This window comes from Pempheris klunzingeri, chromosome 17 (genome assembly GCF_042242105.1).
Source record: "Pempheris klunzingeri isolate RE-2024b chromosome 17, fPemKlu1.hap1, whole genome shotgun sequence".
Taxonomy (NCBI): domain Eukaryota; kingdom Metazoa; phylum Chordata; class Actinopteri; order Acropomatiformes; family Pempheridae; genus Pempheris; species Pempheris klunzingeri.
Genome location: NC_092028.1, coordinates 15,033,951 through 15,057,837, shown reverse-complemented (window position 1 = coordinate 15,057,837; position 23,887 = coordinate 15,033,951). Strand labels below are relative to the sequence as shown.

Sequence of the window (23,887 nt, the reverse complement as noted above, 5' to 3'; positions counted from 1 at the left end):
TCCGTATAGTTTAATGGAGGCGCGTGTGTGTGTGTGTGAGAGAGAAGATCCGACTATAGGTAGGTTAATACAGGAATCGGCTCATGTCTTGTTCGGAGAATCACTCACTGCAACGAGAGTTCAGATACTGTAGGCAAGTTGAGAATCCTTTTTGCTGCTGCTTCGTTTTTAGAGTATTTGCAAAGCGGACTTGAGCGTTAAGACATCACCAAGAATGAATTGGTTCTTACTGATATAAATGCACTTTTTCTTTTGTAAGAAATTTAGAATTTCAAATGTAAGACATACAGTAATAATATACTGATCTTGAGAAATTTTTTGTTTTCTTTTGATAAATGATTTTAGGACTGTTAACGGCTTGTTAAAGTAAGTGTAACGATAATGTTGAGCAATGGTAAAATGACTAGGTAAGACTCGAGGCCTCTTAACATAGTTAGTTTTATAATGTAGCGCCTTCTAAAATGGATTGAATAGGATTTAAGAGGAGTGAGACACCTTAATTACAGTATTTTGGATCCATGTCCCAGTGCACTCGTCAATCCATACCTGTGAGCCTGTCCTTGTCTTTCTTTTCCATCGAAGCTTTTCGCTGGATGACGGCTTCTCCTCGTCATAAACATTGCATGTTTTTTCAACAAGTCTCGGCTTGTCATTTTACAACAGGTCCGTTTTTTTTGGAGGGATCTGCCTTCTAAGAGCTTTGTCAATGGCAATGCAACTCTGCTGGACTAATAAGGTACTCCTCCAGCTCATGATCAAACTAGTGATTGGTGTTGCCATATGTTCAGCCGTTGATACTGTGTAGGATATGCCTGGGAATACACTGACTCCGAGTCCTCATAGTTCTCCCCTGACACTGGTTAGCTTATTAGAAAGAGCTGTGGTCTTTATCCAGCTTTCTTTTAGTCATTGTCCACAGTGGACGGTCGTAATGGAGGTGTGTATGGCTGTTTGCCTGTTGGTGTTATACTGTAAAGGTGTGTATGCGAGTACTGCTTAGATTTAACTTTGCACCAGCCCTACAATAAAGTTATGTCCTATGTTTGAGTCGTGGCCACCGGGAGCGTCAACGTTTGCCTGCCAGTAAACGCCATCAGTTTGATTGTCGGGGTGCTCAGGCCTCCTAAGACGACTAATGGAAAACACAAAATCTATTGAAAAAAATTTTCCTGGATATCAATTTATGGGTTTTAAAGAATATGAATTGATCCATGACCACTTTTGTAGGCAGCATCGCCGCACAGGTTGAAGACTGGCAGCAGGTTTGACTGGCAGACGAGCGTTGAGATTTGAGGTGGCCACTCGGTGGTCACAGGCTGGACTGGTGCTCTTGGAGCAACAAGTGGTGAAACATTTAATTTATAAGAATGTTTCAGAAGGATGCAGCTCCTGTGCCACAAAGAATTGGTTAAAAAAAAAAACAAAAAAAACAAACGTAAGGCTTTGCCACTCCTCGCCATGTTCTGATACACTAAGTTATACAGAAGAAAATATAAATGCAAGTTGTCCACAGTTTTTATTTTATTTTTTTTTTATTTTGATGCTTGTGACATTTTTGTTTTTATTTATTTATTTTGTTTATTTTGTTTTTTTATTTTTTGTGCTCCAGTGCACAAATTGTTTTGGACTTTAAAAGTTTTTTTTTTTCTTTTTTTATTCTTTTTATTTAAAGAATGCTTTATTTTCGTTGTTTTATAGCGGACCATTTGATTACGTCAGATTTGATGAGGTTAGACTGAAGGAGAGTCGGTGCTTGGTGCATACCTTTGGGAAGAATGTGGAAAACTAATTCAAAACTTTGTTTCAATTGATATCAAGGCTGGCAATTGAATTTGATGTAGTACCTTTTTTTTTCTCTCTCTCTCTCAACTGTGGTGCAGGTGGGATGTATTCTGATGTATCCCTTTTTATTTAATTTTTGTGAATAGGGGAAAATAAATTTTTTTTCTATTAACCTTTGTGTCGGCTAAATGTTTTGTTTTCTGTGTGATCGACCGAAACATGATCAATTTGAATCTGAGTGGAAACGTCTGGGCACTCGCTTGGTGAAGCAGAAGACCTTTTAGCACCCTTATTTTGCGAATGAACTTAAAGGGACAGTTCACCTAAAAATAGAAATGGATTTTTCCTCTTGCCTGTAGTCCTATTTATCCTTCTAGGTCGTTTGGGGTGAGTTGCTGTCCTGTTCTGAAAATTCCCATCTAATTGTGCTTCTCACAACCTCTCTGATAAACAAGTGCTCCTCCACCAACTGGTTCTTTCATACTGTACTGCTGAATTACAGGACATCTCTGCATGCATGCTTGAGTTGAATGACAGTGACCGTAAAAATGTTTACATCTGATGGTGCTAAAGGGTATTAACGTAGTTGCAATTCTTGAGTGACCATGAACATCTACTAAATTTCACGGCAAGATGCTTCACAAAAAGCCAAAGTGTCCCAATGGCTGAACACCACAGTTAGTAGGCTTCATCCTCTGGGGAACACAGAGGTCTGAAATGAATTTGAATATCAATAGTTGAGAGATTTCAGATCAGATCAGAGCGGTGAAACAAGTCCAGCACACGGACTACACGGCCCTCTCTCCAGTGACTTATACTGCAATCCTACATCAAGCATTGGTATTTATCCTCGCTCTCATTTAGGCAATCGGACTGTAACAGTGGTCAACATTTTAATAAGAAGTCAGAAGATGAACTGCGTTTGTACTCGGCAGTAAATTTGGGAAAACCTCTGTCAGACAAATCTGAATAATTCAACAAGAACTCTGTCCCTCTCTTCTATTTCTATTTAGTTTAATATAAATGACAGTGATGACAGTGGAGAGACTCATCTCTCACTCAGGTGTCTGTCAATCATACCTGATAAAACCACATCCTCATACTGCAGATGAAGCACAGATTGAGTGCTAAATTCTCTATAACTTAGTTTTTAACTTTAACCATAACTGATTGTTTGCTTATTTAATCAGAAATGTCACATTAGTTATAGGGAAATACTTGAGTTTTCAGGAGCTTTAGAGCTAAATCTTAAGTATTTCTCCATAATATTAAATACTCAGGACTAATGAGAAGAAGGTGACAATATTGATGTTAATATGAAGAATGTCATTCACTATTTGTATTTACACTTAATGTGAAATTCCTGTGGCTGTAGGATCTGAGGTCACAGGTTGTGGTTGGTACAGGCAGAGGAGCTAGTGGGTGGGACTCAAATAAGACTTGCTCATTCTTGCCTGTGCAGTGTCGTCTCGGGTCTCGTTAGGCAACATGTCACATCACATCCACCCAATGATTGGTGACCTCTTCAGACAAACTGAACCCGTGCCAGAAGATGTACCCAAGGTCAGGGGCTATGACTTCAACCAGGGAGTGGACCACCGAGCCCTGCTGCAGTCCTTCCTCACCACGGGCTTCCAGGCCACCAACTTTGGCTTGGCTGTCCAGGAACTCAACAACATGGTGAGATGGGTGGTGAACAGGTAGAACTTGGCAAATGAGCAAGAGAGACTTAAGAAAGATACATGAACAAAATTGTTGTGCTTTCTTTATTAGAGTGTATTTACTGTACGTGCAAACAGCCGAATTAGTGATTAATAACTTGTATAAAATGACTGTGTGGAGCCCCACAAGGGTGAATTCTGGAACCTCTTCCATATTATGGCTTTATCACCAACAAACACTCACAGCTACACAGATGATGTTTCTATCTCTTAAAAACATGAGCACTTATTCGCTGTTCACCTACTTGAGCTGAACTGATCCCTGGATGTTAAGAAAGTTCCTGCAGCCAAACAGACTTAAAAGTTGGTGTAGGGTGAAAAAGGTTTGTGCTTCTCTGGAGTTGCAACATGAGACACACTGTCTGCCTCTATCTGTGTGTCTGTGTGGAGACAAGAGTCCATCGTTCTGCATAAAGTCTGACTATGGCCATCAAATGAAGGACTTTTGATTTTAAACCGATACAGGATATGATGAGTTAAAGAACCCTTTTTGTTCACATCCGTCATATTTTACAGGAACAGACATTGACACTGCAGTGAGAGATGTTTGTTTAATACTGTTGGTATGGTGTCAGTCTGACAATTGTAGATCACTTGGCAGTTTCCCCACCTGTATAACAATGTTTTTCTAAGGTTAACCTAAGCTTAAGCCTGTATGCGCAGCGTGGCTCAGGTTTGGCTCATGTAACACGTCCACTGTTGACAACAAAAGGAGACAGAACATTTTTTTAATACCAGCAACAGTACACACCTCTCACTGCAGTTTCAGTGTGTGTACCTGTAGGATATGACAGACAAAAAAATCGATTTGAATCGATTTAAAATTAAAAACCCTGCAGAGTTTCTGTGGACAGAATCTCTGCATTTGATAGCAAGGTTTTATATTATATATATATTCACTAGAGGTAAGAAGTGTGTCCCGGAGGTTTTAGGGCCTCAGACCAAGTAAAAAAACCCAGGAGTTATAAGTGAGCTGAGTTTTTATTCACACATCAGCAGCATCACTAAAGGAGCCTTCCATCATATCAGGAATACAAATATTCACTGCTTTAAATGCAGAAAAACAGTTGTCCGTTTTCTCCTAAAGCGTTAAACAGCCTGTCTGTTGATTTTCAGTAGTGCACCCTCATTATCTTCTTTCAACAAGAACCTAAAGACATTTATTTAGTTTCACTTTTAATTTGCTGTGTGCATGCTGTCTGCCCGTATCTTTTATAGCTCATTATCCACTGTTTTATTACTCTGCACAATGCAAAAAAAACAAAAACAAACCCTTTTTAACTTTAACTTGAACTTTACAACCCACAGATAAAGAGGCGTCAGCAACCAGTGGAAGTGATTAATGGAATTGTTGAAGACCCGTCGACCTGCCCCTGCCTGAGGAGCTGCACCATCTTCCTCAGCTGCACCTCAAACCTCATCAGCTGCGGCGTCAGGGAGAGTATCCGCTACCTGGCAGAGCACAAAATGGTACAACAAAATACATGATTGTAGGCTATGTTAAAGCAATACATGCTCTAATGTAGAAATTATAATAAAAAAGTTGCATGCAAGAGATTAGAGTCACTATAAAATATGGTAGGAGTATGATTTATGTCTGTTGTTAGATGTAAGATGCTGTCATGTCCTTAAACCAACAGAACATGGTTAATGACAGGGTGTGGAAATGTGGTTGGGCCTGATTCTTACAGTTTATTATGCCTCGTGTTAAAAGACCTCAGGCACATCATTAAGCCATATGAATAGCACATTAGATGAAATTAAATGATTATAAATCAAACATTTTGTAACCCTTGTCACAAGAATAGCAACAAACACAAACCTTTACATACAATATTGAACTTCTTCACAGAAACTGCAATCATAACTGGTGTGATATAACAATACTACTGCTACTACTACTAATAATAATAATAATATGGGTGTAGCTCTGCACATCCGGACCCATCCATAGATCTGCCTCTGCCATTAACTACACTTCCTGAAACACCCTTATACAAATAAAATCAAATGAATATTAAAAAAACACGTACGGTACAAAACAGCGCATTAGATTTGTTCACTAATACCATACATGTCTTTCTCTGTGTAGGTGGATGTGTTTGTGATCACGGCTGGAGGTATAGAGGAGGATCTGATCAAGTGTTTGGGCCCTGTTTACGTCGGAGAGTTTACCATGTCCGGCAAGGATCTGTATGAAAAAGGCCTGAACAGGTCGGAGACAGTGAATTATTTTGGTTTCAAATCAGTGAACCAGCCGGTGCTGCAGCTGCACTGAGCTAACACTGACACTAATGCTAATGTGAACTTTAACCGTGTTCACTGTCTCAAGGCTTCTTTAGATGTGGACAGCTGTGGACATGCATGCACACTAGAAAATAAAATGGCGACATCATGACAGCTAACGCTGATGGGAATGTTCTATAGTTCTGCAAGTTGTTGGTCATGAACCAAAGGCCGCAGTTGTGACCTGGTGGGGGTGCTAGATGAGTGTAATTCATCCTGAGGGGGGCATGAATGTCTTTGTCACCAAATTTAATGGCAATCCATCCTTTAGCTGTCCAGGTATTTGACTCTAAACTACAAACTCATGGTGACACCAAATGAAATGTCACAAAATGAAGTTAAAAGTTATTGGATTCATCCTCTGGGGACCATGAATGTCAGTGCTACATTTTATGACGATACATCGATATTAATTTAACTTGTGCTCTACTTTGGCTGCAGGACTGGAAACACTCTGATGCCCGATGAAAACTATGCTAAATTTCACGAATGGATAAAACCGATCTTGAAGCAGATGCTGGTCGAGCAGAACACTCAGGTATGTGGACATTAGTGAATGTACAGTATATCAAACATTTTCCTATCTGAGTGTTAATATAAAACTCTTAAGATTAATACAATTTTTCAGTTTACTCTTCTTGCATTAATGAAGCTTCAGAGCAAATCAACAAAGTCCGTCCATTTAATCACATTATGAAGAAGGAATTACTGAATCTGGTGACTGATTTTGTTCGGTGTCGCAGCTGAGATGTCCTGGTGCATGTTTTTTGCCGCTTCAGCTCACTCTGCAGTTTTACCTTTCTGTGTTGTTTCTACTCTCAGAGCGTCCGCTGGACTCCATCTAAGATGATCCGTCGGCTGGGCAAGGAGATCAACAACCCTGAATCTGTTTGCTTCTGGGCCTACAAGGTGAGTCCTGGTATACACCAGACAGCTAGTGTGTGCATCACTGCACATTATCCCTCTAATTAAACGGCTTCGTACCGAAGAAATAAACAAAAATCAAATCCTGTGATTTTGAAACAGACAGATTTTGGTCCAACCATGTGCTGCTACTGAGCAACGATCTGTCCATTTCAGAATAACATCCATGTGTTCAGCCCTGCTCTGACAGACGGCGCCTTGGGAGACATGCTGTACCTCTTCTCAGCAGAGATGCCAGGCTTGATTTTGGACACAATTGAAGGTAAAAGAGTCTTCATCTCTTCTTACTAAATTTGTCCCCATGGTGTTAGTGGCTCTTACACAATGTATTTCATTTCAGATATTTCAAAGCTGAACAACCTCGTACTGGCTGCCAACAGCACAGGCATAATCGCCCTGGGAGGGGGTGTAGCCAAGCATCACACATGCAATGCCAATTCATGGGTGAGTATTTTGCATTTTTCAATATGATGCTGAATTCAGTTGTTGAGTTCATTCACGCAGGCCACCCGAAAAGATGCAACTCTTTCTCTCCCCTCCAGAGGGACGGAGCTGACTATGCGGTGTATGTGAACACGGCTCAGGAGTTTGACGGTTGTGACTCAGGGGCCAGACCTGATGAGGCCGTGTCCTGGGGCAAGATCAGAGCACAGGCAAAAGCTGTGAAGGTATCTGTCATGCTGATGCTGGTCATTACATCCTAACGTAAAGCTTATGCTCCATCTGCTAATCCTTAAGACGAAGATTAGCACAAAAGCATTATGTTTTATTAACCTTTTCATGCATAGAGGTCACTACAGTGTACAGCTATTCAAAAGCTGTTTTCTTGTATATGCATGAGTTTTGGTGGCATAGTTGCACATCAGTCACTACAGTGGATGCTACTGCATCACCTCATCCACTGCTACCCAGGGCCAAGCCATTGCAAGTGAAAAAAAAAAAGAGTGAAACCAAGATGGTTGACAGACAGCCAGAAACACCAAGTTGCTCATTTTTATTTCAAACCTTCTATAAAAAGAGACCCTTACAGGTAAGAAAAATATGGTGACTTCAAGTAACATCAAAGGAGTCATGCAATTGCTAAATTTTCCAAGTATTGATTTTATATTGGGAGGAAATTATGATTAACCACATGTCCACTGAAGTGTACATCATGCATCACTAGCTATATTTCAACTACTGGACATGTAAATATATCTTTATACAATTTGGGTTGAAAAAAAAAAAAGAGTTTTTCATGCCTACAGATGAATAAAAACACTTAGTAAAAAAATCCTGACTGAAGTTATCATAATTCATGCATGAAAGGGTTAAAAAAAAGCACTATTTGTAACTTTATTTGTATCCTAATCTTCTCTGAGGTTTTAATACACATCTTGTCACCGTGTCTTTTCAGGTGTTCGGGGATGCGACCATGATTTTTCCCCTGTTACTGGCAGAAACGTTTGCAGCTCACGTTGAGGAGACTGCTGACGAGAAAAAAGAGTGAAATCAATGAATGAAATCCTCAAGTTTTAATCAGATCAGTTTTTATATATTATTTCAGAAAAAGGTTTTTGTTTGACTCCGCTGGCTTGGGAGGAAGTTAATGAAAAATAATTCCATACAAAAGTGAAACACATTCATGTGTGAGGTGTGACAGGAATTTATCCCAGTGAGTCATCCAGAAATGGATTATATCCATTACCGATGTTATTTCTAAGATTATGTTTGACGGGTCAAAAATTACTGCTGTGAGAAAAGTCTTTTGTTTGTTGTAGGTTAACAGGGAAATGAAATGGTATGCTGATGAGTAATCTCTTAGTGGTAATCCTTGTGGTACACTATGCTCCCTCTAATCGCTGATATGAAATCTTAAGGTGGAGGTGCTAGGCTTGACCTATCTAGTAATAAAAAAAAAAAGTAATGCTAAAAAAAAAGTAATTACTAAATCAACGTCTTGGAAAGGTACTTATTCACATGTTCAGATAATATCTATTGAAAATGAAGAGCAAAACCTGAACTATGTATGCCAATAAAGAAAGAAATGAAGAGATCATGCACTAAGATGTATCAAACAAAAACCATGACATTTACAACAAATCATTCAAACCTTACGTTTTAAACAAATATAATATAATACAAAAAAACCGTTGCTATCCTGGTTGCTATGGATGTGGTTGCTACCTTGAAACGCAGTTTGATGACGACATCTTTACACAGCGGAAGTGATGCGTTGCGTTTTCTTGAAGTTCGTCCAGGAATTGTTATCAACACCAAACAGCAGTACGTGAAGCCGATGTTAACCTGCCAAAGTAAAACTGTATGTTTGTCACGTTAGTTGCTTTTCCCGATTAAACCGAAGAGAAGAGGATTGGTTATATTGATAGCTAACGTTTTCTTCATGTTATGTAGCTACCTCTGAATGGTAGCTTTGCCAATGTAGCTAACGTTAGCTCCACCAAGCTAAGCCCTCAAGCGCTAGCAGTTTACATCTTATCGAAGTGTTATTGTCACAATTTTAGGTTAAATGTACTAATGTAATGTGTAATGTAAAACATGCAGACAAAAATACAAAACAGAGGTAGTTTAAGGTAATGGTGGCTTACTGTTTATGAGTTAGTGGTTTTGTGGTAAGAGAAGAAAAGGAGATGTCTGAGGTCAGGGTTGACCAGTATGAACCTGAGTCAGGGACATACGGTGGCCAGGATGGACCATCTCCTGACCCTGTGAACTCGCCGAGCGGTGAAGCTTCTGTGCCAGACTCGGAGGGGTAAGACTGTCTTTCACCCTCAATTTACTGACCGTTCATGTAGCTCCAGGATATGAGATTGATAAGCTAATTGGTCTTCATGTTCCTTCCAGTCTTCTTCCTCCTGGTCAGCCATCCTCTGCAGATGTGAGCCCCTCACCTTCTGCTGAGGGAAGTGGCTTGTTGTCATTACCATGGGAGATGGTAACCCACATCGCCTCTCACCTCCCTGCTCAGTGTGTCATCACTGTGCTGCCAAAGGTTAGTTAAGATTGTATTGGTCCGTCACATTCATAAAATCCCTTTGAAGTCGTCTGTCTTGCTTGTTTATTTTGCCTTGACTACGTGATATCCTCCTCTGTTTCACTCGATATTCCCAAATTGACTAGGAAAAATAATAGTGTTATTGATCCTTAATCAGTAGCAATACTTTTTGTGTTTTTGCTTGTCAGAACAGAAAAAAGCAAGTGTAGATTTCCAGAAACAACATTTCTATGGAGATTTTTTGTTAATAAAGAAAAAGTTATGTTTACATTGAGTGTTATGCATCAACCTGCATTGTGTGTGTGTCCTTGAAGTGTAACAAATATGTGCTTAATGCAATTTCTTCATAAAATATTTGCAAAGCTGACAAAGTATTTCAAATCCTACATCATTTACATTCATATCTGTAGGTAAGTTGCACCCTTTTTAGTGGTGTGTTTCTTGGTGCATAACTGCCACCTGTAGATCAATGGAATAGTGTGGAACAGTTGTCAGGACTGTGTAACGTGTCACCTGCATGTATGAGACAAACAGACGGTGACCCAACCATAGAAAACGTCTGCCAGAGGTCAGAAACTCCACGGGAAACCTTTAACACGTTATCATGCAGACACTGGACATTTTCTTGAATCCTTCCTTCTCTTTTTAGGTCTGTCATGCATTGGGTAACGTGGGTAAGGACAACACCGCTTGGCAGCTGCGAGCACGCAGACTAATAGGATCCCGAGCTGGCTTTCCAGTGGGGCCAAGGGAGGACTTTGACTGGCCCTCTGCTTGCCTGGAGATGGAGCAGCTGATAACCTGCTGGACAGGCCAGGGGCACCTAGTGGCCAGACAGACCCAAGAGGATGAGGAGGAAAGGGAACAATCGAGTCGGCCCCAAAGGGCAGGACAGGATGGGGAGCCGGCAGCCGAAGCACAGGAAGATGATAGAGAGGATGAGCATGAAGGGGTGGGAGTGGTCGCACAGGAGGTAGCTTATGGTGCTGATGAAGGGATGGAGGTGGCAATGGAAGGTGAGGATGGTGAAATGCAGCCGAACGTAGGTGGGGACCAACTGGCAAGATTGAGAGAGGAGTTGGAAGAGAGACTGGCAGATGATGCAGCAGCACTAATGGAGGAAGGAAGAGACCACAGGATGGCGTTTGATGCTGATGAGGGGCAAGATGGTGCTCCCAATCACCAAGAGCACTTGGCAGACCCCAGGAATCTGGGTAATGGAGGACAGGTAGAGATGGAGCAATGTCAACCCAAAAGTCCTAGCCCACCCCCAGCACTGGAGTGCACCACCCTTCCTTCAGGCCACATTGCCCAGGTCAATTCAGTCCTCCTTGTGGGGGGAGAGGGGGCAGTTTGTGCCACAGGCTCCAGAGACTGGAATGTTAAACTGTGGGATCTACAGGCAGGCTCTCGAGGCACGCTGCTTCACACACTGGGAGGGCAGGGTGACTTCAGCACCCATCGGGGCTGGGTCTGGTGCCTGGCATCTCAGGGACCTCTGCTGGCCTCAGGGGGCTTCGACAGCACAGTGAGGCTTTGGGACCTACAGGCAGGTGGGGCAGAGAGGGGCCTGATCAGGGCCGGAGCTGCTGTCCTCTGCTTGTCCTGTCAGACGGATGTATTGCTGGCTGGTACATTTGACAAGAGGGTCAGCATGTATGACACCAGAGGTGAGGTGTGCATAAAGTGCAAGTTAAGATCATCCATAAATGTCATGTTAGAGCAGTGGCACATGATGGAACTCATAAACCAATATTCTCACACAAGTTTATTTTCAAGTTTACAAGTTCAAGTTTATTTTGTGCTTTTTGGTTGCGGCAGTTAGCTATCAGACAAAACAGAAGACAAAAATCCCTTGGTTTCTAAGGTTGTTTATGTCAAAATTTTGTCTCCAGCCGCTGAACCCTTGGTGAAAAGCCTCCGTCTCCATGGTAATGCTGTAATGTGCCTAGCTGCAGATGACAAGTACATCATCTCTGGGAGTAAAGACTGCACCGTGGCTGTCTATGACCGCCGGGCAGGCAAAGGCTTGAAGAGACTTCGGGTAGATGCGAACACTTATGCAGTTTCGTGTTTGTATGCTGAGATGCACCTGCACACCAAGAGTAACTCAAATCAACCTCTCCATTTCCAGATGAGCTCTTACCTGCTGTCCATGAGCTACAGTGGCTGCGAAGTGTGGGCAGGAGACAACAGTGGCATGTTGCACTCCTTTTCCATGCAGGCGGGGACCTTAAAACCCCTGTCCCAGTTTGATGTGGGACACACAGCTCTGGTCACTGGCGTCCACAGGTCCCCTGGAAGCCTCTACACCTGTTCATCTGATCGCACTGTCAAGGTAGGACGATCCAAATTCTTTGTTACTTCATCTGTGTGGTGAACGCTGCTACTGAACAGTCCGAAGTTGTAATTTCTTGTCTGTATTGCAGGTGCAGATCCCTTGTGCGCCTCCAAGGACATTATGCACACTACATCACCAAGCTGGAGTCAATGGGGTTAGTGCTTTACATCACATGTAGATAATATAATGTCATTTCTTTACCTTTTTGAAAATGATGTTATAACTCAGATTGTCTAAAGATTTTTTTTTTTATTCAACAATACATGTAACTTAAGATGTAATTGAACGATTTGATCTATTTGAGAAAGGGAAACAATATTTTTTTATCATCACAGACATAAAGGGTAAAAAAAGTGAATTTAAACAAAGTCATAATCATTACAGTATCAACTGTCTGTGTGGGTTTGAAACAATCTGGGCTCATTCTCATTGCTGAAATGCGTTTTCTCCCTGCGTCTTCACTTCGCCTGTCTCTGTCATCAACTGCCAGCTGAGTGTGGAGGCAGGAGTCCTTGCTGTCGCCTCGGGAGACGTGTGTGTGGAAGTCTGGAGGCCCAGAAAATGAGAGAGCAAGACCTGCGAACTGTGTGGCAAGACTGACAAAGCGAGCGGGGAAAAGACCCGGAGAAACAACAAATATCACTTGTCGCTTGTGTTTGTTCAGCCAAAAGCCCTCATCCTTTTTTTTTTTTTATCCTTGTTTGATCCTGTTGAGATTTTTCTACAGACAAAAAACAAACACGTGAACACATGAAATGTGTTTATTGCTAATGTTTGTCCCATGCACTTATTTGCCATTTTGTGCCAGTACTCAAAGGTTTCAAAGACGCCGTTAGAAGTTTTATCTCTCCTTTTAACTGTTGTACAAACAGCATGGAAGCTAGTTCATTGTATTTACATGCTCAAAAATTGACTTGAGTTCCTTACAGTGACTGACATAATACCAAAAGCACTAGTTACTTGTCATTTATAGTGAAATATTTGTATCCAAGCCCTTTGTGACACACTGATTGTATTTGTTAACCTATTTATTTCAACACACTTATGCTAATCAATATCGTAGGTATGTCTGAATATGCTGTGAGTGTGTGGGTGTGTGTGTGTGTGTTTGAACAATGTACAACTATTTAATTGCTTGGATAAATCTCACAATAATTCATTTGCACAATACTTGACAGATGTCTCCATTAAAACACATGGAAAGACTATTAAATGGCCTGAAAATCTGAAGTATCGGCTGGATTTGTTTGATTGTTCTATCTCCGTGGCAGCAGGATGATTAACATATTAATTACCACACAAACAAAAACCTGTAGTTGTATGTGTGATGGTCTGTCATGTGCAGGTCGTATCTACTCAGGACTGTCAAAGCAGCACACAGGTCTTCTTGTCTTTGAAAGGATTGGATGAGGCAGCGATGCCGGTGAGCAGAGGGTCACTGCGCCGGTGGTCCTGACAGTACCGCACCAAGTCTGCTGCCGTCAGGGAGATCTGCTGGGATAAAGGTGGACGGATGGCATTTCACAGGATTTCAGACAAAATAACACTGATAATAATAATGTAAAAACTTGATATGTTGGTGGATGCCAATAACAGACAGCATGCAAAGTGCCAATAACAAAAAGCAATTTCCCCCTGGGGATTATTAAAGTAATTCTGATTCTGATGTCAATACACTCCATATATTCTGAACTAGAGAAGTCTTTTCTCACGATGATGTGACGCTAGCATGCATGCATTAAAACAGCATTCAGATTTTTACACACCTTGATTCTCTCCATGCTCGCCTCCACCCGAAGCTGATCCACCAGTTTTTGAGCTTGAACAACACTGTTGCTGCTGCTCATCTTTCCTGACAATGCCTTCAGTGTAAAGACTCAGGAAAACCCTACAATCTGGACTCAGTATCCTTCTTCAGCAGCAAAATGACTGAGAGAGACTGTTTTAGCTGATCCAAAGAGGCTGTGGAGGAGAGTCTGGTCAGAGAAACTCCTGACTTTCCTCTCTCACCTGTACCCCCTTTTTATTTAGTCACCGTTGGGGGCATTTCAAAGGCTCTGTGATATAAAAGGTCATACAACACAGTGTTGGAAATGTCACAAACATCACACATCACTTCACAGACACCACTGATGAAAAGATTATTGGCTAAGGCATGATGTGCTTCGGGTATACTTTCTGCCTGTAAGCTATAATATGTGTGTGTTTTAAGTGTGGCATTATAGGTTAATGAAAAGAGGGGGGATTTCTTGTGCTCATTCATTTGAGTGAATGTGGTTTAGTGGGCACTAATACAGATTTGCAAAAGTGATGTAGGAATACATTTCTATATGAATCAATGCAGACAAGGGACTGCAAGGAGGTGTGATACTGTGATTAGGAAGCAAATATGTGTTAATTACAACTCTTAAGTTCAACAGTATGTATCAGTTATTAAGAACTGGTGTTTGATTATTTTTGTTGTTTTGGAATTTATAGTTTTTTATTATCATAAAAAGTATAATTTTGATAATTTGGTAAATTTGTCATTTTTAATCACTTGGCTGAAAGCTGCAGTTTCTGGTTGCTTTGGAGACATTTTACCTGCACGTATGTAATGAGCTTGTAAAATATTATGCACAGTTAAAGTTTAAAAAGCCAGCTGTGTATAAATTCATTCAAACCACTTTTGTCTCAAATACCCTAAACTGTTCATGCCAAAAGCAACAACATAAAGCTGGAGTACAAAACTTCACAATGAGTCATTTTATATTAGATACATGTGGCACAATTAATATAAAATAAGTTTATATAATTTTCAGTTGCAGCTCAGTGGCTTTTAATGGAGTAATTGTGTTGATATAATTAAATGTTCACTAGTTGGTTTGCGCGGAAGTACGGCCTAGTCATATTTGTCCCTCCGCACTTTCCGTCGCAGGGTCTTCCTTGCCGTGGTTGATCCATGTGTTGTTTACAGAAATGAAAAGCATCGTTTTGTCTGGTGACAGCTGATTTCTACTGAACCACCATCGTCACCTCACCTCTTGAAGATCAGGCATGTATCCATCTCTGTTTTCAAGAGTTTAATCGTGTTTAAAGCCAGTCGATAGCACAAAACTAGCCCATAGTTAGCTTCCATCCATGCTAGCATCATACCGCATTGATTCAGCACCATTTAAACACAATGAGCGCTTCATTTACAATATTTCCTCTGGATATGAGCGGTAATTTATTCAAAAACAGGCAGAATCTTGCACATGACCTATAGATTTTAGTGTGTATAAGTCTAGGTGAATTGAGTAACGTTAGATGTAAAATTGTAGTTTAAATGTGCTAGCTAATGTGCTAGCTAACCAGACCCTTCAGTCATATAAGGGAGAAGCCTGTTAACACCCACATGTGATCACAAGTGGACACCTAGTTTCTACCATAAGACAGTGGAAGGCAAATACTGACCCACATATCAACTTTTAATAACAATATAAACACTCTGCAAACCTCAATAAACATTAGCTTAGTCTAAAACCTATAATTATCTAGCACTGCCCCTCTAAACAGTACTAATATCTCATAGTGAAAATACACTGCTATAAGTAAAAGACCAGCACTCAAAACCTTACTTTAATTATTACCAGCAAAATGTACTTCAAGTACTCCTGTCAATGTTGTCATATTGTACACATACAATAGACACAATGTGTATGTGGCGTTTTACATTTAAGGTGGATGTGTTGGGTAGTTTTATCCACAGCAATGCATCATGGTCTGTCAGATCATCATATGTGTGTAGCGTTGCTGTCCCGTTAGAGCACCTTGTCTCTAAAAAGTCAACTTTTCAAAGCAGCCTGTTTTCAGCTTTGTGACGATGCCGTTTCCAGCTAATCCAAGAGGTTTTAAGTAGTTTATTTATCTTAAGAGTTGGCTCTCCCCATAAAGGAACACATCATCCTTGTGGCCATCACAAACATTCAAAAATCACCACATTTGGAGTTCCATGGTTTTACAGGACAGGAAGGGGATAAAAAAACTGTACGTGGAAAAGTTACTAAAGCGGTCAAAAAATGGAGTGGAGTAAAAAAAAATACAATATTTCCCTTTGAGATGTAGAGGAATAGAGGTATAAAGTTACATAACATGGTAATACTCAAATAAAAGTACTTGTAAAGTAAGAAATGTACTTAGTTACATTACACTGATTAAAGTAGATTAATACCATCATCCACTTCATCTTCTTCAACAGCAGCAACAGAGAACATACGCTAACATGTTTGAGTCATTGTTTGCTAAAAAAAAGCTAAACTCTTAGTCCTCACTTACAACGTTTCACTTTTGTTATTAGATGAAATAAACAAATTATTTTTGTACGTGCTGCATTCCCTCCCGGTGAACAATGCTGGAAAAAAAAAAATCTCACCTCACTTTAGAGAGGCAATTTGTACCTGAGGCTGTGGGGATTGTGGAGGGATTGTTTTCAATTTAATCTACCCTTTAATCCGTCTGATTCTCTGTTATCTGCATCAGCGTCCTCCATCCTTCTATCCTCTGTTGTTTTTTTCTTCTCACTTTAACGCGACTCTATGACGCTAAAGGTTACTTTAGGCAAAGTGTTTTTTCTTTGACTGGACTCCCTCAGAAGTATCAAAAGCAAAGAGTAAAATAAAATACCAGCTAAATATGTCACACTAAATTGTAACAAATGTGATATATCGAAATGGATTTAAAATGTTTAGCAGACTTCAATAATTGTCTCTCAATATCAATAAAAGTTGTGCTGCAGGACTATTACTAGATTATTTATTATGTGACGTGACGTCAATGGGGTGGATCATGTTTTAATAGTTAATAATGAAATAATAATTATAAGAATCGGAGAGCTTGGGATGTGATGCTTGCAATACATCAGATTGACTTCTCATTATTTTATTATTCTGTTATTATTATCATTATTTCAATAGTTAACAAGCGACTTACTAGCAGCTGCAATGATGACTGACTGAAAATGATCTCCAACTACGGGGCTCACTTGGGCTCAGTTAGTGGAAACCTTGTCTTCAGGTCGATTTTTAACAGTGAATTAATGCAATCCGAAATTGAAATCTGAGTACTTTTCTGATGCCACTGAATATGCAAACACTGCATTTCCAGAATTTCCCCCCGGGGATCAATAAAGTATTTCTATCTATCTATTTAACAAGTGGCTTATTTGAGGAAAGCTCTCTGCAGCCCGCAGCAAAATAAGTCCCTGGCTGGTTGAACTGAGTATTTATGGGTGTGTCACAGTCATGCTTCATTATATAATTGTGTTTATGAAATATGCCATAAAACCAGTTCCATTAACAATTTTCCTCTGAATGCCCCACCTGAATCACCCAGAGGCCTTCTGCTGAGCTTTCAGAGTGTTTTGTGATTACCCTCAGTGATGCCGAGTTTATAGGCTGGACTAATATGCATGTGCAGCTCAGCGGTTGGGAAGCTTCATCATCAGTTTGTCTGTACGTGTCAGTAAGAGCGGTGCTGCTAACTTGGACTCTACTGGAGCGTGTTCATGGTCGTATTTTCTTTGTTTTTGCAGAAAAGATGGCCGACCATGCCCCTTCTGTTGCCATGGAGGCGGTCCTTAAGCCCAGCTGCGACCTTCCAGAGGACATGCCGAAGATCAGAGGCTACGACTTTAACCAGGGGGTTGATCTCCAGGCAGTGCTGAAGTCCTACCTCACCACGGGCTTCCAGGCCAGCAGGTTGGGCTTGGCCATCCAGGAGATCAACCACATGGTGAGAGGAGTTATCTTACAAAAAACACATTCACTTGTTTATCTTTGTTAGCCGTGCAGATGTTGGTTTCATCTTAACCGTGGCACATAAAACAAAAACTATCTGCAAGTTTTAAAGGATAATTCCAGTATTTTTAAACCTGTTTTTACATATTTTGTGTTTGCAATGACGGGTAGGTACTAAAAGTTTTGGAAGTGGCCCTGGAGATCGTCTCAGTCAGCAGCTGAGAACGGGTGTAATGTAATGTGTCCGATCAAAGTGCGCACACCAAAGGGCTTGTTTTCGCCACTGACTGGCTCAGATTGTTATTCAATGTGTTTGACAATATTACAGAAAGTCTCCTTACAGAGATTGACCTGTAATATAATTTCCCCCCCCATTGTATCGTGCTATTCAAACCCACCAGTGTCCAATGACCGACACAATGATTTTACCTCTGCGAACACAATAGTGGTTGGACTTATGTTGCCTTGATCAGCTAGTTTGTTACACAGATATTGTGTTGGAGTCACACTAACCCTTTAAAACACCAATGTCACACAATATCACAAACAAACTGATACAGACTGATAACTGATCCAGACAGCTGTTGACCATGGACTGTATGAAAGAAGTGGACGCTGCTTCTGGGTCTGTGTGGCGCCAATGCAGATGTGCCTGAAACCAGCATTCTTTCTAATGGCCAGCAGGAGGCGACTCTGCTTTTTGCACTATGTAGTCAGGTTGTATTGAGGTCAATGAGAAAATAAGCCTACATCTAACTTGATTTGTTACCCCAGTAAATATTTTCCTAATGAGTTCATGGTCGCAGTGGCTAGTTTTCCATACGGCATGATGTTAATTTAGTGAATTATTATCTATTTTATTATTTTAGTCAAATCTACAATAAAGCAGAGTATGACTAACCAATCAGAGGTGGGCCTTGCCAAACCCTAAACAATCGGAAATCAAGGTGCTGCCTTTCTGTAATGTTATCAGACGCAATCTGAGCCTGTCAGAACCTGTTAAAAGCAAAGTTCAAACAGGTTTTAAAATGCCAGAGCTATCCAGTATAGTTGGGTAGTTTCTGGATGAACCAACCCTTTAAATGATTCAGATTCAGTAGCCTATGATCACTCTGTCTATGGTAATGTGTAACATTGACCGTTGTCGTCTAATGACTCCACTCGTGCAGATAGAGAAGCGCCTTGAGCCAGTGGAGGCAGATGAGGGAAATGAGTGCAAAGAGTCCAGTGAATCCCCCAGCAAGTTGGGCTGCACCATCTTCCTGGGTTACACCTCCAACCTCATCAGCTCCGGAGTCAGAGAGAGCATCCGCTACCTGGCAGAGCACAAAATGGTACACATTCACAGACCTAGGTCATAGCTGCATCACAGGTAACACGTAAAATGACCAGCTCGACAGGGGGACTAGTTTATCAGAATCTGCCTGGTTACTCTGTGTTAGGTGGATGTGATTGTAACCACCGCTGGAGGCATAGAGGAGGATTTCATCAAGTGTCTGGCTCACACGTACTTGGGAGACTTCAGCCTGCCTGGCAAAGAGCTCCGCCAGAGGGGCATCAACAGGTTGGCAGCAACTGATACAATACACCTCTCACACTCACATCCTCAGAGCGCTGCTAGAAAATGTGTTTTTTGGCAGTATGTTCATTCTTTTTCTTGCTGGGAATAAGGTGAGAAGATCGATAGCACTGAACCTTGCTTTGTACAAAGATTACAAAATCCACCCACCTGCACTTTTAAAGCTCACCAATTATCATGCCATATCTTTGCAGAAAAAAATGACAGATTCGTGGTTTTGTGGGAGTTACATGCCATGACTATTACATGCCAGACTATTTCTTGGCCGGGACGAGTAACTCCCTGGAGTCTCTGCTGTTTGCCTGGCGACTGATCCCAGCCGAGAAATAGTCTGGTCCAATAAAAAAGAATAAATAAATAAAATATTTTACACTTTGCTTTTTTTGCACTGGTTAAACTAGCAAAACATAGCATTAGTTGGTGATAATTAATCCCTCTCATAAGAGGACTTTCCTTTGGACAGAGCCAGGAGCCAGAGCCCCCCCCCGTTTCTAGTCTTTATGCTAAGCTAAGCTTACTGGTTGACTGTTGCTTCATATTTAGTCTGAGAGTGGTAAGAAAACAAATGTCAGACTATTCCTTTAAAAATGAGACTGTCAGTATCAGTAACGTTAAGTATTGGGCCAGCTGGTTTACGATGATGTCACCATAACATCATGAACAGCTGACGAGTGTACGCACTCACAGTGATGAGGGATATGATGCAGAGTGTTGTTATGCAGTTACTCATCTTAGGAGTCAAGCTTCTTTATCAGATTCCCTAACTTGTTAATTTACATCTGGTCTCTGTTGATCCTCTTCATCTCTCCCTCCTCCTTTGGCCTTGATGTAGGATCGGGAATCTGTTGGTTCCCAATGACAACTACTGTAAGTTTGAAGACTGGCTGATGCCCATCCTGGACCAGATGTTGTTGGAGCAGAACACAGAGGTGCGTCTCTGTTTGACTCACCACAGTTGAAACCTGCGGTTTGAAATTACACTTGTTAGTAGTCTGATAATAAAAACATGTTTTCCACAAAGTTACACAGTCGGGATGATCCAAATGCGGCGTTTCTAGTATTGTCTGCATCATGAGCTCTCTGATTTCAGGGCACCCGCTGGACTCCCTCCAAAATGATTCATCGGCTTGGCAAGGAGATCAATAATACAGAGTCTGTCTACTACTGGGCCTACAAGGTGAGTCCTGGTTTATATTGGTGACGTATGACATCATAAGGGAACCAAAATTAGTCATTCAAGGCACAAAATCAAATGGACATGTCAGTATATGTGCCGTTGTGTTTCAGAATAACATTCCAGTGTTCAGTCCCGCTCTGACCGACGGCTCTCTGGGCGACATGATCTACTTCCATTCTTTCAAGAACCCCGGCCTGGTTTTGGACATAGTGGAAGGTAAAAGCGGCACGACTGCTGCCGGATGGGATCATCGCGGCTGTCTCTGCGCCTTCTGTCGGTCATTTCACGAATGTGGACTTTTATTTCAGATATTCGTAAGTTGAACAGCCAGGCAGTGTTTGCCAAGAGGACGGGGATGATCATCCTGGGAGGAGGGCTCGTCAAACATCACATAAGCAACGCTAATCTCATGGTAACTTTGAAATTTCTTACTTTCTGTAACTCACATGTGACTTAATATCTGGTTTTGTATATGATTCTGCAAAGGTTATTAATATTATTGATGGTGTCATGCTTTTAAAGAGTATTTTATTTATTTCATTTTAGTATTTTCATTGTATTTTTGTTGTTGAGTTTCAAGAAAAGCCCTCTATAAATATAATATAATATTAATATTATAATCATTCAGGTTTAAAAAGCAGTTGTCTACCAGTGGTGGAATGTAACTGTACATTTATTCAAATACTGTTCAATTTTGAGATGCTTCATGTGCATTACTTCATATTTATATTTCCACTACAGATCTGAAGGAAATATTATAGTTTTTACTGCACTATACTGAGTGAAGTTACTTTACAGATACAGATTTTACATGCAAATAATGTGAAATAAGATTGAATGTTAATAAAACTACCCAACAGTAGCAATATGAAATAGTTAAAAGCCAGTTCTTAATTATAACAGTAAAATGCTACTTTCATATTAATGTAATTAATACATTTAAATGTATAATGAGTACTTTTATTTTGATAGATGGTTAAAAAGTACATTTTGTGCTTGTATACCTAGTGACACTTTGAAAGCAGGATATTTATTCTTTTTGTATTAAATTGAGCAAAGCTTTTATAACGTTTTATAAAAAAATATCGTTGTCCACTCTGCACTTACACCTTATTTGTTGTGGATAGTAACCTTTGATAATAGATTTCCTGTATGACTGGCAGAAAACACCCGTTGTTAAATGGCATCAGCAGAACAAACCCCCTGCAAAACTTCGTACAACTGCAGCAACATGCAAACTCTGTCTTCCTCTTTTCACCGTCTCCCCCCAGAGGAACGGAGCCGACTATGCAGTGTTTGTGAACACGGGTCAGGAGTTCGATGGCTCTGACTCTGGGGCCAGACCCGATGAGGCGGTGTCCTGGGGCAAGATCAGAATGGACGCCACACCCGTTAAGGTACCGCAACGTTAGCCGCGACCAGACCAAGACCGATGTTAATACTACCTTCTGTTTAGTACAGTCATGTCCTCGTGGGCTGCATTTATAGAGCGCCTTTCTTCTGTAACGAACAAAGCTCTCTTCAATGTTGCCTCTCATTCTCACACACACACACACACACACACACACAGATAATGCCCCTGAACAGTTTTGAGATGAAGATTTGGTTTAACACCAAATGTTGATGTTTTAGTTGAATTCTCATCTAATCTCATCAAACATGCAGTGATTTTGAGACAATTATACCAACGAGAACTACACAAGTAAACAACAAATTTGGCTGAGACAAAGGGGCTGTTAGTCAGTAGCTGTTCATACAACACACTTTGAAAATACCCATAGCAGTAACAATTAATGATGAACGGTAATAACCTCCATTCAAGAATAACCTGCAGCTGACGGTCTGCTTTTATTTTTCCAGTAAGATTTATTTGGAGGAAAAATCAGTCACAAAAAATGTCAATATGACAGTTTTCCATTGAAATACATTTAATGGGGGGAAAATTGTGTAAGGAAATAAAGTTATAGCTCATGAGGCAGGAAAGAAAAAGGATGTCTCTTAACAAACACTTTAAGTGGTCAGCAGGAGCTGCTGCTTTTGGCCTGAAGGTGGCGATGTCTGCGCAGCGTGTGATCCATCAAAGCACCAGAACATGAAGATGAAAACCAGAGACCGGCTTCAGTTTAGGGGAGTAAGTGTGCAGAAAAGTGAAACACAGCTCCGTTCTTTGTTCCCAGGTGTACGCAGACGCCTCTTTAATCTTCCCTCTGATTGTGGCCGAGACCTTCGCCGTCCACGCTGACAAGCTGACTGCCGGCAAGAAAACAGACTAAATATTTGCCTCCTTAAGTCCTCCGTTAGAAACAACAGCCAGCTCCGGTCCTCTTGGTCTCCCCTTGTTCAGCTAATTGCAGATATAAGTTTGGTTTCCTGAATATTTCTATTGTATATACATGGTTAAGCAGCATCACATACAATGCTGCAATTGAAAACCTTATTTTATGGGAGGCAGTGATGAGTGTGTCCTGTCTTAATCCTTTCCATAACAATATTTACTTGTTAAAACAAGTACAGTTTTTTCTATTCAGATATCTGAAATATCATGGGTAGCATGCTATTGCATGTACCAAAGAGAGTGTCTAGAATCCATCAGGTTTTAGCTATGTGTGTATGTGTGTGAGTGTGTGAGACAGAGAAAGAGCGAGATGGAATAAATACACACTTATGAGGCACTTCTTTTTATTTAAGCAAGAGTTTTGATTTATTTCAGTCTAGTCCAGTCTCAGTTTTTATATATATCCAAACCGTTAACTTACTGTCACTGTTACAGGATGAAACATGTGCCTGTGTCGCCTAATAAATCATAAACTAATATCTTTTCCTCCTGTCTTAAATGGGGTTTTAGTGGGCTATCACAAATAGTCTTTGTGCAGTAGGTCTGTGTGTGAAGGCCACAAGGAGTCCATCATGTGACATTTTATTCTCACGTGACCGTTTGTGTTCTTTGTGTATAGTAGGCTGTAAAATCTTCTCGCGTTACATGGCGCACAAGACATTACTGTGAATTGCCTGTGAAGAAGAATAGTGTTTAGAATATCAAATAAAGTTTGAAGCTCCTCGGTTGCTCTGAAAATGTGTCTAGGAATGTAAAAAATGAACCACAAGGAGTGTTGCTTTGAGGGAGATGTGCTCAGTGGCCACTTTATTAGGTATCCCTCAAATGTATATACATGGGAGGGTCAGAACATTAGAAACACCACTGATTTATTTATAATGTAACAACACCACTAACTGACCTCAAGGCTAAACTATAATTTAACTAACCCTCTATGACAGTCTAAACACTCACCAAACATTATAGACATCATAAAAGTAGACTTTATAGT

The 23,887-nt window shown here is 40.7% G+C and overlaps 4 protein-coding genes across 4 annotated transcripts; 3 read left to right on the top strand and 1 right to left on the bottom strand.

Moving 5' to 3' along the window:
- Window positions 1-3,254: 3,254 nt before the first annotated feature.
- Window positions 3,255-8,724, top strand: LOC139216575 (deoxyhypusine synthase-like). The gene is made up of 9 exons (XM_070847735.1): window positions 3,255-3,462; window positions 4,812-4,973; window positions 5,596-5,717; window positions 6,231-6,327; window positions 6,612-6,698; window positions 6,870-6,975; window positions 7,054-7,157; window positions 7,256-7,381; window positions 8,110-8,724. Exons 1-9 carry the CDS (start codon window positions 3,271-3,273, stop codon window positions 8,200-8,202), a joined length of 1,089 nt encoding a protein of 362 aa, XP_070703836.1. The 5' UTR covers window positions 3,255-3,270; the 3' UTR covers window positions 8,203-8,724.
- Window positions 8,725-9,122: 398 nt separating this feature from the next.
- Window positions 9,123-13,279, top strand: fbxw9 (F-box and WD repeat domain containing 9). The gene is made up of 7 exons (XM_070847734.1): window positions 9,123-9,465; window positions 9,558-9,705; window positions 10,358-11,378; window positions 11,604-11,752; window positions 11,843-12,046; window positions 12,138-12,203; window positions 12,540-13,279. Exons 1-7 carry the CDS (start codon window positions 9,344-9,346, stop codon window positions 12,612-12,614), a joined length of 1,785 nt encoding a protein of 594 aa, XP_070703835.1. The 5' UTR covers window positions 9,123-9,343; the 3' UTR covers window positions 12,615-13,279.
- Window positions 13,280-13,414: 135 nt separating this feature from the next.
- Window positions 13,415-13,896, bottom strand: LOC139216767 (guanine nucleotide-binding protein G(I)/G(S)/G(O) subunit gamma-7-like). Its single transcript, XM_070847998.1, has 2 exons — window positions 13,816-13,896; window positions 13,415-13,540 (listed from the first exon to the last, which is right to left on the bottom strand). The coding sequence occupies exons 1-2, from the start codon at window positions 13,894-13,896 to the stop codon at window positions 13,415-13,417; spliced, it is 207 nt and encodes a 68-aa protein (XP_070704099.1).
- A 3,707-nt stretch (window positions 13,897-17,603) lies between these two features.
- On the top strand, window positions 17,604-23,375 carry dhps (deoxyhypusine synthase). Its single transcript, XM_070847997.1, has 9 exons — window positions 17,604-17,800; window positions 18,975-19,139; window positions 19,248-19,369; window positions 20,217-20,313; window positions 20,475-20,561; window positions 20,672-20,777; window positions 20,870-20,973; window positions 21,833-21,958; window positions 22,739-23,375. The coding sequence occupies exons 1-9, from the start codon at window positions 17,606-17,608 to the stop codon at window positions 22,832-22,834; spliced, it is 1,098 nt and encodes a 365-aa protein (XP_070704098.1). The 5' UTR covers window positions 17,604-17,605; the 3' UTR covers window positions 22,835-23,375.
- Window positions 23,376-23,887: the final 512 nt, after the last annotated feature.

What these genes read in the sequence shown, in the direction of transcription:
- LOC139216575 (XM_070847735.1), top strand. Translation starts at nt 3,271, where the DNA reads ATGTCACATCACATCCACCCAATGATTGGTGACCTCTTCAGACAAACT. An exon ending in TGGTCGAGCAGAACACTCAG is followed by an intron (nt 6,328 to 6,611) that starts GTATGTGGACAT and finishes TTCTACTCTCAG; the next exon opens with AGCGTCCGCTGGACTCCATC. An exon ending in GATTTTGGACACAATTGAAG is followed by an intron (nt 6,976 to 7,053) that starts GTAAAAGAGTCT and finishes ATTTCATTTCAG; the next exon opens with ATATTTCAAAGCTGAACAAC.
- fbxw9 (XM_070847734.1), top strand. Translation starts at nt 9,344, where the DNA reads ATGTCTGAGGTCAGGGTTGACCAGTATGAACCTGAGTCAGGGACATAC. An exon ending in AAGGCTTGAAGAGACTTCGG is followed by an intron (nt 11,753 to 11,842) that starts GTAGATGCGAAC and finishes CTCCATTTCCAG; the next exon opens with ATGAGCTCTTACCTGCTGTC. An exon ending in ACCAAGCTGGAGTCAATGGG is followed by an intron (nt 12,204 to 12,539) that starts GTTAGTGCTTTA and finishes ATCAACTGCCAG; the next exon opens with CTGAGTGTGGAGGCAGGAGT.
- LOC139216767 (XM_070847998.1), bottom strand. Translation starts at nt 13,896, where the DNA reads ATGAGCAGCAGCAACAGTGTTGTTCAAGCTCAAAAACTGGTGGATCAG. An exon ending in CGAGCATGGAGAGAATCAAG is followed by an intron (nt 13,541 to 13,815) that starts GTGTGTAAAAAT and finishes TTATCCCAGCAG; the next exon opens with ATCTCCCTGACGGCAGCAGA.
- dhps (XM_070847997.1), top strand. Translation starts at nt 17,606, where the DNA reads ATGGCCGACCATGCCCCTTCTGTTGCCATGGAGGCGGTCCTTAAGCCC. An exon ending in ACCTGGCAGAGCACAAAATG is followed by an intron (nt 19,140 to 19,247) that starts GTACACATTCAC and finishes ACTCTGTGTTAG; the next exon opens with GTGGATGTGATTGTAACCAC. An exon ending in TCTACTACTGGGCCTACAAG is followed by an intron (nt 20,562 to 20,671) that starts GTGAGTCCTGGT and finishes GTTGTGTTTCAG; the next exon opens with AATAACATTCCAGTGTTCAG.